The sequence below is a fragment of the Syzygium oleosum genome, unplaced genomic scaffold (assembly GCF_021117445.2).
Source record: "Syzygium oleosum isolate NSW1041296 unplaced genomic scaffold, Sole_v2.1 Sole_v2.03, whole genome shotgun sequence".
In the NCBI taxonomy this organism is placed as follows: domain Eukaryota; kingdom Viridiplantae; phylum Streptophyta; class Magnoliopsida; order Myrtales; family Myrtaceae; genus Syzygium; species Syzygium oleosum.
Window position 1 is genome coordinate 9,134,663 of NW_026607487.1, and position 13,949 is coordinate 9,148,611.

Consider the following 13,949-nt stretch of genomic DNA (forward strand, 5'->3'; position numbering starts at 1 on the left):
TTAATTAATGGCAAATAAACCATAAATATAGTGTAAGCTTGAAGAGGTTTGTTGACCAAGCATCTAGAAAATATAGTGTAAGCTTGAAGAGCTGCCCCTTCAAAATGTGCTATAAGGGCAAACATAGATTAAATATCTCGGCTTATACCGAGGGACATAGCAACCATCATGGTCAAAATACTATAATCCTGTACATATCCAACAAATGGCAGGAAGAATCAAATTTTACCGGATCAGCCTGAAGCAGAAGATTGAATTACTGAACTCAATGAAGTCACTTTTGGCGTCTAAAGACTGTATATAGATAGCTTCTCTGGGCTCCTCACTAACTCCGCTCTGTGTGGCAAACTCCAAAGCCATTTCATAATCCACCTGCACACAGGGTAACTCCGATTCATATATCTGCTGCTATTACAAGGGTCTCACATCAAAACTAAGAACATTTAAATATAAGTTTCTCAAAAGGTGGATATTTGAGAATCTTTTAATCATCAAAGCCTTTCCCTTCCTAGAAAGTATAGCCTTCTCGGGTACTCAGGCTAGACTGGCTAAGCTAGATTAATAGAGTTGCACTGAATCAACAGCTGCTTACTTTGGAAGACCAAATTTCAATTTGAAAAAGGCCTGATCAGATTAAAGTAAGCAAGGATTCCACATCTATGTCTTCCTAGATATAGGGTATCATGGGCATAAAAGCATTCCTTAGATTTCAAATGTTGCCTGTCAAAATTTTCGGACGCTAGATTAGTTAGAGATTGTTGACAGAGAATTGGCACAAAAGAAGAGCCGTTTTACCACACATCCCTAACAGATTCGTCTTGTGAAACTTCTATTTTGTATTCACGCATGAAGTAAAGAATGTAATAGAACATTTAAAGTCCAAATTTACAGGAGGCCTCAGGCCTCCACTTATGGACCTGTTGGTATGACAGAAAAACACAAGCATTGATGCCGATCCTATCACCGCAAAAATAATACATCCACATTCCACATCCATCAGCTGTCCTCTCAATTAAAGCACTTCCACATTATCGTCATCAACCTTAAAAATACTTGACAAGCACATTGAAATGGATTACCTGTTCAACATGTTGAGATAGTTTCTCCGTGAGCGTATCTTTTGTAATTAAACGAGCTGATACTTTGTTTAGTAAATTGGCATCCTCATCCTCGTAACGTTTCTTCTTCAAAGCATGAGATTGTGCCATTTCTTTCAGAACATCATACACCGCTCCAGCAGCATTAGGTATGTACCTGCCAGATTATCTTACACTATTCATTGGCAGTAGATCATGACAAAAATTTTAGAGCTCTGAACAGATAGTAGGCTTACTTGCTTAAGTTTCTTTTTCTCTCTTGTTGCTCACGTGCCTGCATTTTCTTTACTATTTTACTTTTAAGCTGGATGCAGCATTGTTGAATGGCATACTGGAGGATTAAAATTGTTAGACAATCTGTTCAGATTCCAAATAACGATTCTTGCAAGAAGAAATCCTACTCACCTTAACAGCAGTAGCAATTTCGGTAATATCATCTCCAATATATTCCTTCCCTGTCCCTTTGAAGGGGATTTTTGTGCTGACAATGCTCACAAAGACTCCAATTTTATCTTGCATCTGGTTTATCTTGTAACTACTCCAGCTGCGAAAATTTTTCAATAAGAGTTTTCCTCGATGGACTCAAAAGGTTCAAATTCCAGTATAAATCAATGTCACCCTATAAATAAAACAGAGGTAAAGATTGGGATCTCGATCTTATCCTCACTTGATTCTCTTGAGAGCTGTTCTGGTCACTACATCAGCACCTTGTTCAAAAAGAAGTGGGATCCGGTTTGCAAACCGAAATATGTTCAACCCCTAAACAAGCAGTCAGACAAAAGTGAAGAAATAGAATGAAGAATCATACATTAACTAACATATCTTCAGGCAGAATAATTCAATATCAAGTCTGTGACAAGATTTAACAGCAAAATCTTAGCAAGGGAAACAATAAAGGAGAAGACAACAGTTTTAGAGCAAAGTGATGACACAGGTAAATGATAACTGTATTGTCTTATTCCAAGTAGAGGTATAATGGAAACTTAATAGACATATGTCTGTTACCGGTAATCAAACCACGCACAACGTAGCAAAGGAACACATAGTGAGGCTGGGCTTTCATTACCAAAAAAGGAGATGAAAAAATGAAGTGATTTGTACATGTCTTATCAGTCAAAAACAACTTTTGGCTAGCAAATACTATTTTGATTATAACGAACAGCAGTAGAGAACATATTTAAAAGGCATAGCATAATCACAGATCAGGACCAGCGTCCATCTGAACCATCTGATAATGTACCCTATGATCAAAATAACATGGACTTGGCTATATCAAGTAGCATTTTACCTTTTTGAATGCCTCAAACAATCCTATGAGATTTAAACAAGCAATCAGAGGATAACCAAAATTAATATGGAAACACTTACTTGTTTGACATCTTTTCCACCTAAACTGACACCAGCTTCTACAATAAATGGGTGACCTTCAAAAACCTGGGCACTGTGTCATAAGCATAGAAGTCAAACTGGTGAAAAATCCAAGCTGAACGTTACCACTACTACTAACTTATAACTGTACTTCTTCGATGCAATTTACTTTTGCCATTTCACATTTATTAGTATCAACAAAAATATATACACTGATCCAAAGAACTTCAGACAGTCAAAAACAACCTGCCGGAATAAGTTGCTACCATGTCTGGATGCAGTTCCTTTATAATTCCAAGGCGAAGATTATACTCGCCTGCAGGACTAAGACACTGAAGGTGGTTTGAGTCAGACAAAAATCATCTACCATGACAATAGTGAACATGCATATAAAGGTTCAGGAAAGGTGAAGCTGTTATGCAAAAGCTTGCAGTGCAAAAAATATTGAAAAATCGAGAAGCAAAAGAGCAGTATAGGAAGTTACGTGGTTAGGTCACTAGCCAAATTTCCATGGGCAAACAAGGAGCACAAGTTCACTTGTTAAATTTGGAGTACATAGAGACTGATCTTTAGATGTGGTTTTTTTTTTTCGGTCAAAATCTTTAGATGTAGTTTAAAGCAATCGACATCATTAAAAGCTTACATCCCCAGTAGGATCTTCAAACTTCGCTTGCCGAAACAGTTGATGGATGCGGACAATTTGCTGATCTGTTAGAGACTTGATCAGCATTTTGGGCTGGAATTCAGGGCCCATTTCGCCTGAAAATATATTAATTTTTGTTTTGTAAGAAACAAGTGGCTCAAATAAACACCCTGAGACTATTAAGGCAGAAAGGAAGTCAGTTCCTGGAAAAAAAGTGAAGACTAGAGATACTTGCATTTAGAACAACAGGGAATCATTATCAGACGAAGTTAAAATGGTGTTTCTTCCCATAAACTAATCATTAGCTTGCTTTTACTCTTACCGATCAAACGCTCAGCATGTGCTTTGCTGATATTTACAAATTCATGCTGAAGAAACTGCAGAAGGTTCTGTTTCGAAGTTTCTGTAATAAGTCGTTTAATAAGGAGCAAATCAACAGATGATGGATGATGCTTTGTCTCCAGTGGAACAGGGGGCATAACATCAGTTCTCCGGGCAAATTTTATAGTCATGCTTTTACTGCAGAAACGGAAGAAAGTCACATTTATACATTAACAGTTAGTTGAGTGTGTGTATGTGTGCATGTGCATGTGTGCGCTTGTCGAGTCTGTGCCGCAGAGCATGAGAGAGAGAGAGAGAGAGAGAGAGAGAGAGAGAGAGAGAGTTACTCAGATGTATCTGATACAAATTTGAAAACGAATTGAGCATACGGGGTAATCACAGCCATTTGCCGCATATAATGCAAAATCTTTGACTGCAAAGTCAACAATAGTGTTATTTTACTCCTTTTGATCTGTGGACTTGTAAGCTGATGAAAATAAGTATACCGAACAAGCACAACTAAGGGTTGCCAAGAGAGAAGTAAACAGAATTCTGACATTGACACAGATCAACTATATAAGAACATACACGGTAGGTTGTCCAATTTCCCTCAATCACAACTTGAATTTCAGCCCCGTGCCACTCTTCCTTTTTCTCTAGTTTTTCATGTACATGAATGTGAGGTATGTTCCTGGCATGCAAAGAGAAAACATTGCTCAGTATTTTTGCACAATCAGTTGAAATAATATTTTGGGCTCTGCTTATAGGCATATGCCACCATGGATGATTGAAAAGGTCACTTGATTTGAAGAACCTACAGAATTTTTAACCACTTGAAATCCACAAAGGAGGCGCGTCATTAAATAATAAATCAAGTAGAAATTGCAATATCCCTATACCCTTTTGAATTTTTAACAAACCTCCTATCTTTAAAGCAAATATCATGGTCTTAGTAGATATTTTTGGTGAATAGACCTTGCAATGCTTCCATAAATCCTTGATTGCATACATGTGTAAGCTAAGTTCACCAAAAAACTTCAACTTGTGTGAAGACATATTTCATAACATGCTTTTCCAGTGAAACTTCTATCTTTGCCCAAACACAAGTCATACCGGTGAATATCAATATCCAGCCTGCAGTATGACACATAATTTTGGCCTCTCATTGATGATGAGATATCTATAGGAAGCCCTGTACTCATTTTGGACCAAATCAGCGCCTGCAAGACCAACGCATATAACCTTGTCAATCAAGTTCTATAAACGTGAAGGCATGACCGAAACATCCCATAACGTTACTTTTGAATTCAGCTTCTTCATATTTTCCATTCATTTCTATGCTACACCACCATGAAACAATACCTGCAATTTAATCATTTTGAATGGTGGTTATATAGATAGGTATATTGGCATTTAGCTTACAGAGAGTAGGCAGCAATCTTTATGCAGTCTTTAAGTTTAAACTAATGCTAATCTATGTAAAAGATGGTCCCAAATTTTAAACTCTGGAATTACAGATATAAATAACTCAATTTATGTCAGATCAGTGAACAACATAGCTAAACTACTAGGCAGATGAAGATTGGGTATGTCAGTTTTCAAATCCAATCTATTAACAAAATTACAATATTACCATTTTTGCACCAAGACCAAACTTTCCACGTGTCTGTCTCAAGCCATACTTTGTTCCAGACAGAACTGCATAGAAAAGAACAGCTTATAGAAAGTTTAAGGGCGTGTGTGAATCAGACCTAAAACCACAACCAGACACACAGACTGACAGACATACACAAGCGTCTTTCAAATAAAAATAAAGCTAGAAGAAGGTTTACAACCTCGTCCAAACATATTTGGGATGTCATCATGTGGCATTCCTCTTCCATTGTCCTATAAGAGATATTGATAAGCAAGAAACGCCATTTCAGTAAGTGTCACCTTTTGATAAAATAAATCAAAAGTAGATAATGCAAATAAAAATGACTTCGAGGTGACGAAGCTTTAGATGATATTTAGGTCAGACCTTGCATGTCACCCTGTAAAATGAAGCCTCTCCTCGACCCTTCATTTTTGCTGGTGTAGCCTCCTTGACTTTCTTCCCAAGGGCAGCATTCTTTGCTTGAATTTCCTGGTTTCTAGCTTCCTTAGCTAATCTTTTCTGAATGACATGAAGAACTTAAAAGATTCAATCAATAGAAAAGGAATCAAAATTAGTTTTTTTGATAATTCAGACTTTGATCCTAAATGTTTATTCACACAAATAAATGCAGTCAGGAAGGTTTCCAGGGAAAAGAACCATCCAAACTGGAATTCACAGAAACAGCTGAAACTCAGATGTAAACATCAGACTAAGTTCAAGGATTGCTAATGGAAGTCAAAGCAAACATGATAGAAGCATACCCACCTCACGAGCCTTGGCAGTCTCATAGTCATCATAAAGTGCCTCGTCAACACGTTCTCGATCAACGAGACCGATCATAGAGTTAAACTTGACTTTCCCTATCTCTTCACTTAAACAATCAATAATTCAGAAACGGACAGAGCATCGATATACAAACACCAGAAAAGGAACAAGTATCATGCGCATGAGGTTGAAGAAGGCGTGGACGTTCGAGACTTATTGCACGTAATTTTCCAGTAAGCCAATACATGAGATGAGAATACCAAATTACCCATCAATTCAATAGGCACGGAAACTCAGCGCTTACATTGTTATCTCCACAGCAGGAAGCTCAGAGATGGACTCCGCCGAATCGAGCGAATTCTCGACAAGCTCTCTCACGGTAGTGTAGAGGGATTTCCCAGGCTGCAGATAAGTCCAGCACTCGTTAGAGGCCGGAGGACTTTCTGCTGGTAAATATATCAAACAGGTAGGAGACGAAAACCGAAACCGAAACCAGGAAACCAGACGAACAAAACTCACGTTGTCAAAACCAGCGATGTTCTTATTCTCCGCGAAGAACTCCGCCGGAGATTCTGCAATCAGCAAGACAGTTCCTCAAAAACACATCATCCACAACAACAACCCGCTCTCCGGCGCACCGAACGTCCCGAAAAGAGCACAGATCGCGCGCGTCCAAGAGGATGCCCAAACTCGAGCTGAGGAAAAAGAAGGAAGAAGAGAGAACGAACTCTGCTTGAGGACGCTGTCCTTGGCCTTCCTCGGGGCCTTCGATTTGCCCCTCTTCGGTTGGCCGGCGGGGCTCCCGCTCCCGCTGCCGCCGCCCGCCTCCATCGCAAACCGCGACCCCCTTCCGAGCCCGATCCGAACAGGCGCGGGTCCTTCAACCGGCGCGGACGGAGCTGGCGAACCGCGAGGTTCTTTCGAGATCCCAAGCGGGAGCGAGCGAGGCTGTGCAGAGCTGAGCTAGGGCTAGCATCTGCCGGTTGCCATGGGGGCGGCGATGGCGGCTTCGCATTCGCCGCAATAGCCGAGCGACAGAGTTGGTTTTGGAGGAGGACGAAGGTTATGACGAAGGCGATGGCGTCGAGTCAACAGAAGAAGGTAACGGCTTGAGCGAGCTCCGGGGGAGGGCTCTGGTGCGGTGTTTAACGGGAGAAGGAGCGAGGTCAAGGTCGGAGATGACATGTTCCCGCCATTTTCTTTTCTCGGGGGTTGTTGTTTTTCTCGCGTTTTCCCGGAAAACGGAATCCCAGCGCGCAGGGAAGGGCCGACCCCTAGGCTGGGCCTCTTGGCTGGGCGTGGCGACTGAGCCCAACGGGCTAGTTGGGCCCGCAAACGTCACGATTGAGCCCAACCAACTGAGCCCAACCGTCGTATTGGGCCCACAATATCAGGAGTGGACTGTTCCAAGTTCGGAGTAGTCTTGATGAAGCCGGCTTCACCCTTATTAAAAATATCAAAGTGGTTTCGTTTTTTTACCATTATTTTTTATTTTTAGTAACCTCATAAGTTTCTTCTGCTATATCTTTTCTTGGTTGCATTTGGCATTGCTATTTTTATATAATATTCTAATCTTAGTTCTTGTCATTGCTAATCCACGGTCAACATAAATCATCTTCTTCGGTATCTTACATTTCATTTAATCAAAATTTCAATTCCTCTACGTTATTTGTCGCTGTAATTTCATAAATCCACTACCAAATTACCAACTTTATCTTATTCATCATTGCGAATCAATACAAAAATTGAAAAATTTATGCAATGTTGAAAGTCAATTCTTTGGCATCTTATAGTCGAAATAGCGATTTTAACTACATGAAGAGCTTAACTAGGTTAACTGGATGGATATGGATTTTCATGGGTTAGATTAAATATGAAAGTATTTTAGTAAATGGGTTAGATACGAGTATGGGTCACTAAATTTTTATATTGCATATAAATGGATCAATTTGGGTCGGACCATTTTCGACCCAAATCAAACCCGACCAGACCTACCCATTTGACGGCCCTAATCACGACTAAGCCACGAGAAAGTTCATTCTACGACTGTAATAAGACATCCAACATCATTCGAAAAGTGATCGATTTTTCCTCTCCTTATTTCGATCAACTTGGTCACTGTATTTCTAACATCACTTTCAAGCAAACAGTCTTAGGAAACACTCAAATGAAAATGGGATTTGGATCCGCTTATTCGTTTGAAACAAGTCACGCAGGGCTCCCAATTACTTGCAAAGACAATCTCAGATATCAATGCTTGTTGAGAAAGCTCTTGAACCAAATGGACGAGTGCTTGGGATATCTCTTCAATCCGTTCTTGTAATCCACGTAGTTGATGCCGAACCGGACGGTGTAGCCCGAGCCCCACTCGAAGTTGTCCAGCAACGACCATGCGAAGTAACCCTTCACGTTCACTCCGTCCCTAACCATACGTCGGATCCATGCAACCATTATTCGCATGTCATGCAAACTTGTGAAATTTGAGACATTGTGTAGAATTAGAAGGAAAATCTTGCTTGCAAAATTGCTTACTTAATTGCCTTCAGAAGGTACTGGAGATGGCGATAGTAGTAATCTATCCTCATAGGATCAGCCAGTTGTTGCTCCAACGGTAGTGTAGAGTTGTTGAACTCGTCGATTCCTGCGCGGTTGATCGAGAGCGAAGGAGAGAGATTGTTATTACTCGAAAAATGACATTGGCAAGGATTCATTTGGTTTAGGATCACAAATTCTAAGATGTTAGCTCACCATCATGCATAGAGTTGTAAAAACTTGGTTAGATATGTTGCTCCTTTAAAAATCTTGAGCTATGAACGACGGGTTCATAATGCATATCTATACTATATCATATATATTTCTTAGCAAATCATATCGGTTTGTGGCTTTCAAAACTATGTTATGGCCCACCTAATTAAGCCATGCAATGTACCTTTGTGACTGTGTAAGCAAATGAAGATTTTCTAGAGTTTGTAGGACTTTTCTCGATTTCTTTACCCATTTTGACACCTACCAACTCTTTCAGAAATTTACTAGCACGGCCAAAATTTTGGAACGGAACTGTTGAATCAGCCTTTAATCTTTTCAGATTGTTTAGTAAGCAAATTTTAGCGAGAAGTTGAACTGTACTTATTTTTCATGAAAGAGTCATCGTGAAAAAGTCCTCCGTACCGTTCTCGGTAATGTAGATGAGCGGGTTCTTGTACTTATTCTTAACATACAGCAACAGACTTCGTATCCCACTTGGATAAACCGATAGCCAACTTGAAGCAGCCTGCAAAAGTTAATTGCCATCTTAATCCACGATTGCGACAAAAATGAAAGATTGTAAGCAAATTAAAGAAGAATAGATTGGAGAAAAGAGTGTATATATACCACTGGGCCAATTGGTATACCGTTGCGCTCGCCTACATAGAAAAGGGCAACAAAAAAAAAGCATTGTCATGAGGATTTACTTAGATTGAGATCGCGCTATCATCATCGTGTCACTGAATATCAACTATAACGGTTCAGTTCCTCACTTGTGAGATTGGTGAGAGCATCTGTTACGTAGCTCATGTTCTGAGCGTTCACAGAGTAATGCGCATACGCTGCGTAGAAGGCGGTGTAGTAGTTCAACCCGAGAAAATCGTATGACCCTTTCAACAGGAGCGATTGCTCCTTTGTGAACTTTGGCAGTCTATCTCCGACGAGGGATCGCATGCTGTGCGGGTAGTCTCCGTAGGTTATCGGGTCCAAGGACCTGGAAAGACGAGAGATCGAGCGAGTTAATATGCACAAGGGTTGGGAGCCTTTTGGTTCACTCCCTAGTCCTAGACTCCTAATGAATCAGACTAATTAACCACGAATAGAGAGAAGGAATCAATTCAATCACCATCCGAGCATGAAGTCCAAGGCTCTTTGGGCTGCATCGAGATTGTGCTTGGCGTCTGAGTAGGGCACAAACCAATGAGATGCCAATGTAATTCCGATCACCCCCTTTTGAGCTGCCTGCATGCAATCAAAGTCATTATGACATGTAATGACAATATAAACTAAAAACTTGCAAGTTCAATCAGCATCGAGGGTGCTCTCGTGCTGCAAAAGAGATTAACCTTTGAGAATTGAGAAATAATTTGAACCGACCGGACCAGAGCGAAGCGAGATCGTTAATGTAATTTATATTTTTCTCGGGTTTCTCGAAGAAAAAAAGATTTAGCATGATTGTGTGTGCACAAACGTATAAATTCCACGATTCAAAGAGTTTGGATCACCTGATACTTATCCCTGTACAATTTCACGGCGGCTGTGTGAGCAAGAAGTAGATTGTGGCCGACTATGTATGGTTCTGTGGCGGAATCGCCGCCGGTGCAGTTCAGTTGCTGCCAGGCCGAGCATCGGCCGGGAGCCAAACTCCCGAGCACATAGCCCCCGTCGGAGAAAGTCCACGGCTCGTTCAGGGTTATCCAATGCTTGACCCGGTCGCCGAACTCCTCAAAACATACATCAGCAAAGTCCCGAAAATGGTCCCTGCGTACACATGAGCAAAACAAAGATTGATCTTCGTAACCTCAAAAGAGGACGACACAGCCCACCTTCGGTGGAGTAAGAGACGCTGAGGTTGACAATCACTTACACAATCTTGGAGCTCAAGAAACCACCATACTCGTCTTCTAATGTTTGGGGAACGTCCCAGTGGAAAATCGTTACAAATGGCTTGATTCCTACATCGAATGGAGACGAATTTAGAAGGAAAAGAAGAAGAAAGTAATGCTCCTTTGAGACCAAAGGGTTTAGCACTTGGAGAGAGTGAAATGAGGTTGATACCATGGGCTAGGAGTTCATTGATAAGGAGGTTGTAGTATGCAATGCCTGCTCTGTTGATTCCTCCCTTGACCGTTCCTTCTGAAATCATCAATACAGCAAAGAATTGAAGTATTAATCATGCAAAAATAGACAAACTTTGGGGCTCCAAGATGACAAGATTGGATGAGAAGAACAACTTACTGGGTAGTATCCTAGGCCACGAGATTGACAATCTGTAAGCATCCAAACCCATCTCCTTCATTATCCCAACATCTTCCTGTGCCACATAATGCGCGGAAAGATCAGATTTGGATCACATAAAGTAGCTTATTTAACAAAAGTTTTGTATAGATTGATCAACAGAATGAAAAGAGATTACCTTGTATTTGTGGTATTGATCTATAGCCACATCTCCGTTGCTTCCGTCCGCTATTTTTTCTAGTATAGTTCGCCGTACAAAAAACACACAAGGCCCGTGATAAAGGTACACATGAAAAAAAATAAAGATTGAAAGAGAAAATGAAATACCGAGTTAGCGTACATTTATTAAACATGGTTCTATTGATGGGATCGGCTGACGTTATATGGTAGAGTTCTAAAGAGATTGTACTTCAAAACACGACCCTTAGGATCGCAGCATGGAAAGTAGATTAGTACTCGGGGTGTGTGAAAATTGACTCGGACGCCAACCAAATACCATTCCAAAATACGAAAAACCACGGCCCTCAATCAAACTATATACATCATGGATAATTGTTTTAACCAATAAATACATGCCATTTTTATTTTCAATCCACTCATTGCTTTTTCCCATGTTAATACAGAATCCGAAGACCTATATATCGATTCTAACAATCGATCGTGAGACAAAACGATAGCAGAAACTGTGGTTTCTTTTGTTAGCTGTAAGAAAACAAAAAATGCCTTTGAGGCAACAACTTCTTAGTGTTCATCAGATTATAAACGACGTTGGCTTATTTTTTTTCTTTCGTTAAAAGTAAAATCATGGCGAGCTAACCACCCTTTGCAAGGCTTAAATCTTATATATAAGTACGTTATAAATTAGTCAAGCTGACGTACGGCGCAACATATAAGCATGTTAATAATAAAGAGTTATATACAAGAACACCACAGTCTCTGGCCGATTCCCTCGCGTTCTAAAAGTGTTGGTTGATTTTGCATAAGCTGAAATTACTTAGGAAATCAATTTCCAATTTTTTTTATATTCAAACAAGTGGTTGGAAATCAATTTATAAAACCGAATTTGACATCTCTAGCATTATTCAATCTCAAAACTATATAATATAAAACGAGAAAGAGACGACTTGAAAGCAATCAATTCATTTGCCCTTTTTGGTAATATTATATCCCTTAGAATAGGCAACTTGAATTTCAATGGAACCCAACTGGATGCTTTGTCTCCAGCATAGACGACAAGATCAAACTGAAGTCTGTGTTTAAGTATATGATCAAACCGAATATTCGCCTAAAATATCGCAAAAAATATTATTGATTGATATATAAATAATATTGGGACAGACTGGAGTGCATGATCACATTATATATAGTTGTCGACCATAGATCTAATAAGCATTTCAAGTCAGCATTAATGGATCCCCATAATGATTTCCTTGTCTTGATTTGTGAGTATACGCAAGATTTGGTTGACCTTGAAGATTGCGACATTTAATACCGCATGAAGCACGCGCAGCTGGACGACGTTTTATATGTTCTGAACATCTTCATTTCTCGTCTTGAAATAATATAGTCTGTACTGTCTAGAAAGGCAGAGATTTGACTTTGAGGAGCGGACTCTCATTAAATTGACCATTTCTATCATTCTCCATAACTTCTCTAAGTTCCACTTCGTCCTTGCACTTGCTTTATTTTGATATTTTTGCTAACATCTCAATTACTGACATAGTTTTACTGACACACGAGAATATAATTTCACACAAGCTGGGGGGATGGTGAGTTTAAACTAATCTTTTTTTTCAGCTGTGATCATACTTCATATAAAGTGCATCGAGGCCATTCGGCACGTGAAATACAATATTAAATGGGGCTATAAGGAAATGAAATTTATCTCCGATGCCGTATTCCACTTCGATATTATGCAAGAAACTCCCCCAAAAAGGAGTTGACATTAAATAATTTTACGAGTGAAAACATGGACTGAGATATTTTTGACATTGCCAATACTTTGGACCAACGGATGCTGCTGATAATTCGTATTAAAGAACAACTAGGGTTCATTTAGTGAGCATAAGAAAGAGGCACACACGCATGGTTTGATCAATTGATATATGTTCGATTTCCTACTGTGTCAAAGCTCATATCTGGGCCACACACGCATGCTCGAGCTCGCATTTTTGCCTTGTAATATAGTCCATTAGGTTAGTAGAAAGCATAAATATTCGAAATGCTCGGAACTTATCCGCTTAAGATGGGCTTTTTGTAGGTAAAAAATCAATACACACGCATCTTCTTTAATTTTGTCATGTGTTCAGAGACAAGCTCTTATGAACTGTTACTCCTTTTCCAATAAAAGCAACCACACTTCATTTTACGTTGCAGGGTCCAGAGAGTATCAAATCTCACGATGCCCTAACTTCATTTAGAAAAAGAAGAAGAATATGCAGCTTAGCTTATATGGCTATGATATGATCAGGAGTGCTGGATGTGTACCGGGATATTTGTGAGTGAAAGTATCCCAAATGCTTGGGCCCCTGCCGTCTATTTTGGCTGCACCTTCATACTTGTAAAAAAAGACAATAACAATAAAGCAAGAACGCATACATCAAACTCAAACTCACCTTCTCGTGGGCCATGAATAATCTAGCTGAAGGAAGCCAAAAAAGAAGAGCACAATGTTAGGATACCTGGTATGCCGAAGAGGCCGTCCCGAAGAGGAAACCGGAGGGGAAGCTACTCCGGTTGAATAATGCGGTGTCGTACTCAGGCTGAACTTTAGAAGCGTAAGCTGTGTTGCCGAGAAGAAGCATGAAGGCCAAGAGCACAAGCTCACTGTGAACCAGAAACGCCATGGCTGATTTATCCTTGTGGTCAGTAGCCTAAGCAAGCCAAGACAATGCCTTGCTTTTGCTTCTCATCCCCCCTCTCTCTCTATATATAATGAATGCAGTAAGAGAAATAAATTATGAAATGATCGTGTTGCTATGTTTTGGGCCATTCAATGATTATTATGTATTAATCCCCGTATTGTGATCTCGAGAAGCTGCAAGTTGGCGAACCCGTTGAACATGTTCCTATCTGTCTAACCCACCAACTGCCTTCTCAGTGTCTGTTCTATTCCCCAAGTCAGATCACAGGAAGG

At 40.0% G+C, this 13,949-nt stretch overlaps 2 protein-coding genes across 2 annotated transcripts; both read right to left on the reverse strand.

Moving 5' to 3' along the window:
• LOC115679195 (DNA topoisomerase 6 subunit B) lies at nt 1-6,945 on the reverse strand. Its single transcript, XM_030602786.2, has 19 exons — nt 6,559-6,945; nt 6,350-6,402; nt 6,135-6,232; nt 5,831-5,936; nt 5,450-5,584; nt 5,265-5,316; nt 5,063-5,127; nt 4,543-4,649; nt 4,018-4,120; nt 3,777-3,862; nt 3,431-3,627; nt 3,109-3,224; nt 2,712-2,797; nt 2,466-2,538; nt 1,765-1,856; nt 1,503-1,641; nt 1,334-1,428; nt 1,080-1,254; nt 1-372 (listed from the first exon to the last, which is right to left on the reverse strand). Exons 1-19 carry the CDS (start codon nt 6,659-6,661, stop codon nt 226-228), a joined length of 2,028 nt encoding a protein of 675 aa, XP_030458646.1. The 5' UTR covers nt 6,662-6,945; the 3' UTR covers nt 1-225.
• Nucleotides 6,946-7,896: 951 nt separating this feature from the next.
• Nucleotides 7,897-13,674, reverse strand: LOC115679198 (beta-glucosidase 12-like). The gene is made up of 13 exons (XM_030602791.2): nt 13,495-13,674; nt 13,301-13,370; nt 10,992-11,050; nt 10,814-10,889; nt 10,634-10,711; nt 10,443-10,530; nt 10,081-10,336; nt 9,702-9,817; nt 9,349-9,569; nt 9,203-9,234; nt 8,999-9,101; nt 8,363-8,471; nt 7,897-8,252 (listed from the first exon to the last, which is right to left on the reverse strand). Exons 1-13 carry the CDS (start codon nt 13,657-13,659, stop codon nt 8,081-8,083), a joined length of 1,545 nt encoding a protein of 514 aa, XP_030458651.1. The 5' UTR covers nt 13,660-13,674; the 3' UTR covers nt 7,897-8,080.
• Nucleotides 13,675-13,949: the final 275 nt, after the last annotated feature.

Excerpts from the sequence above, each read along its gene's own strand:
- LOC115679195 (XM_030602786.2), bottom strand. The coding sequence starts at position 6,661 with ATGGAGGCGGGCGGCGGCAGCGGGAGCGGGAGCCCCGCCGGCCAACCG. Across the intron at positions 5,317-5,449 it reads TTTACAGGGTGACATGCAAG|GACAATGGAAGAGGAATGCC; the intron begins GTCTGACCTAAA and ends TATCTCTTATAG. Across the intron at positions 1,857-2,465 it reads GTGGAAAAGATGTCAAACAA|GGGTTGAACATATTTCGGTT; the intron begins GTAAGTGTTTCC and ends CTGCTTGTTTAG.
- LOC115679198 (XM_030602791.2), bottom strand. The coding sequence starts at position 13,659 with ATGGCGTTTCTGGTTCACAGTGAGCTTGTGCTCTTGGCCTTCATGCTT. Across the intron at positions 13,371-13,494 it reads CGGCCTCTTCGGCATACCAG|TATGAAGGTGCAGCCAAAAT; the intron begins GTATCCTAACAT and ends TTTTTTTACAAG. Across the intron at positions 8,253-8,362 it reads TACCTTCTGAAGGCAATTAA|GGACGGAGTGAACGTGAAGG; the intron begins GTAAGCAATTTT and ends ACGTATGGTTAG.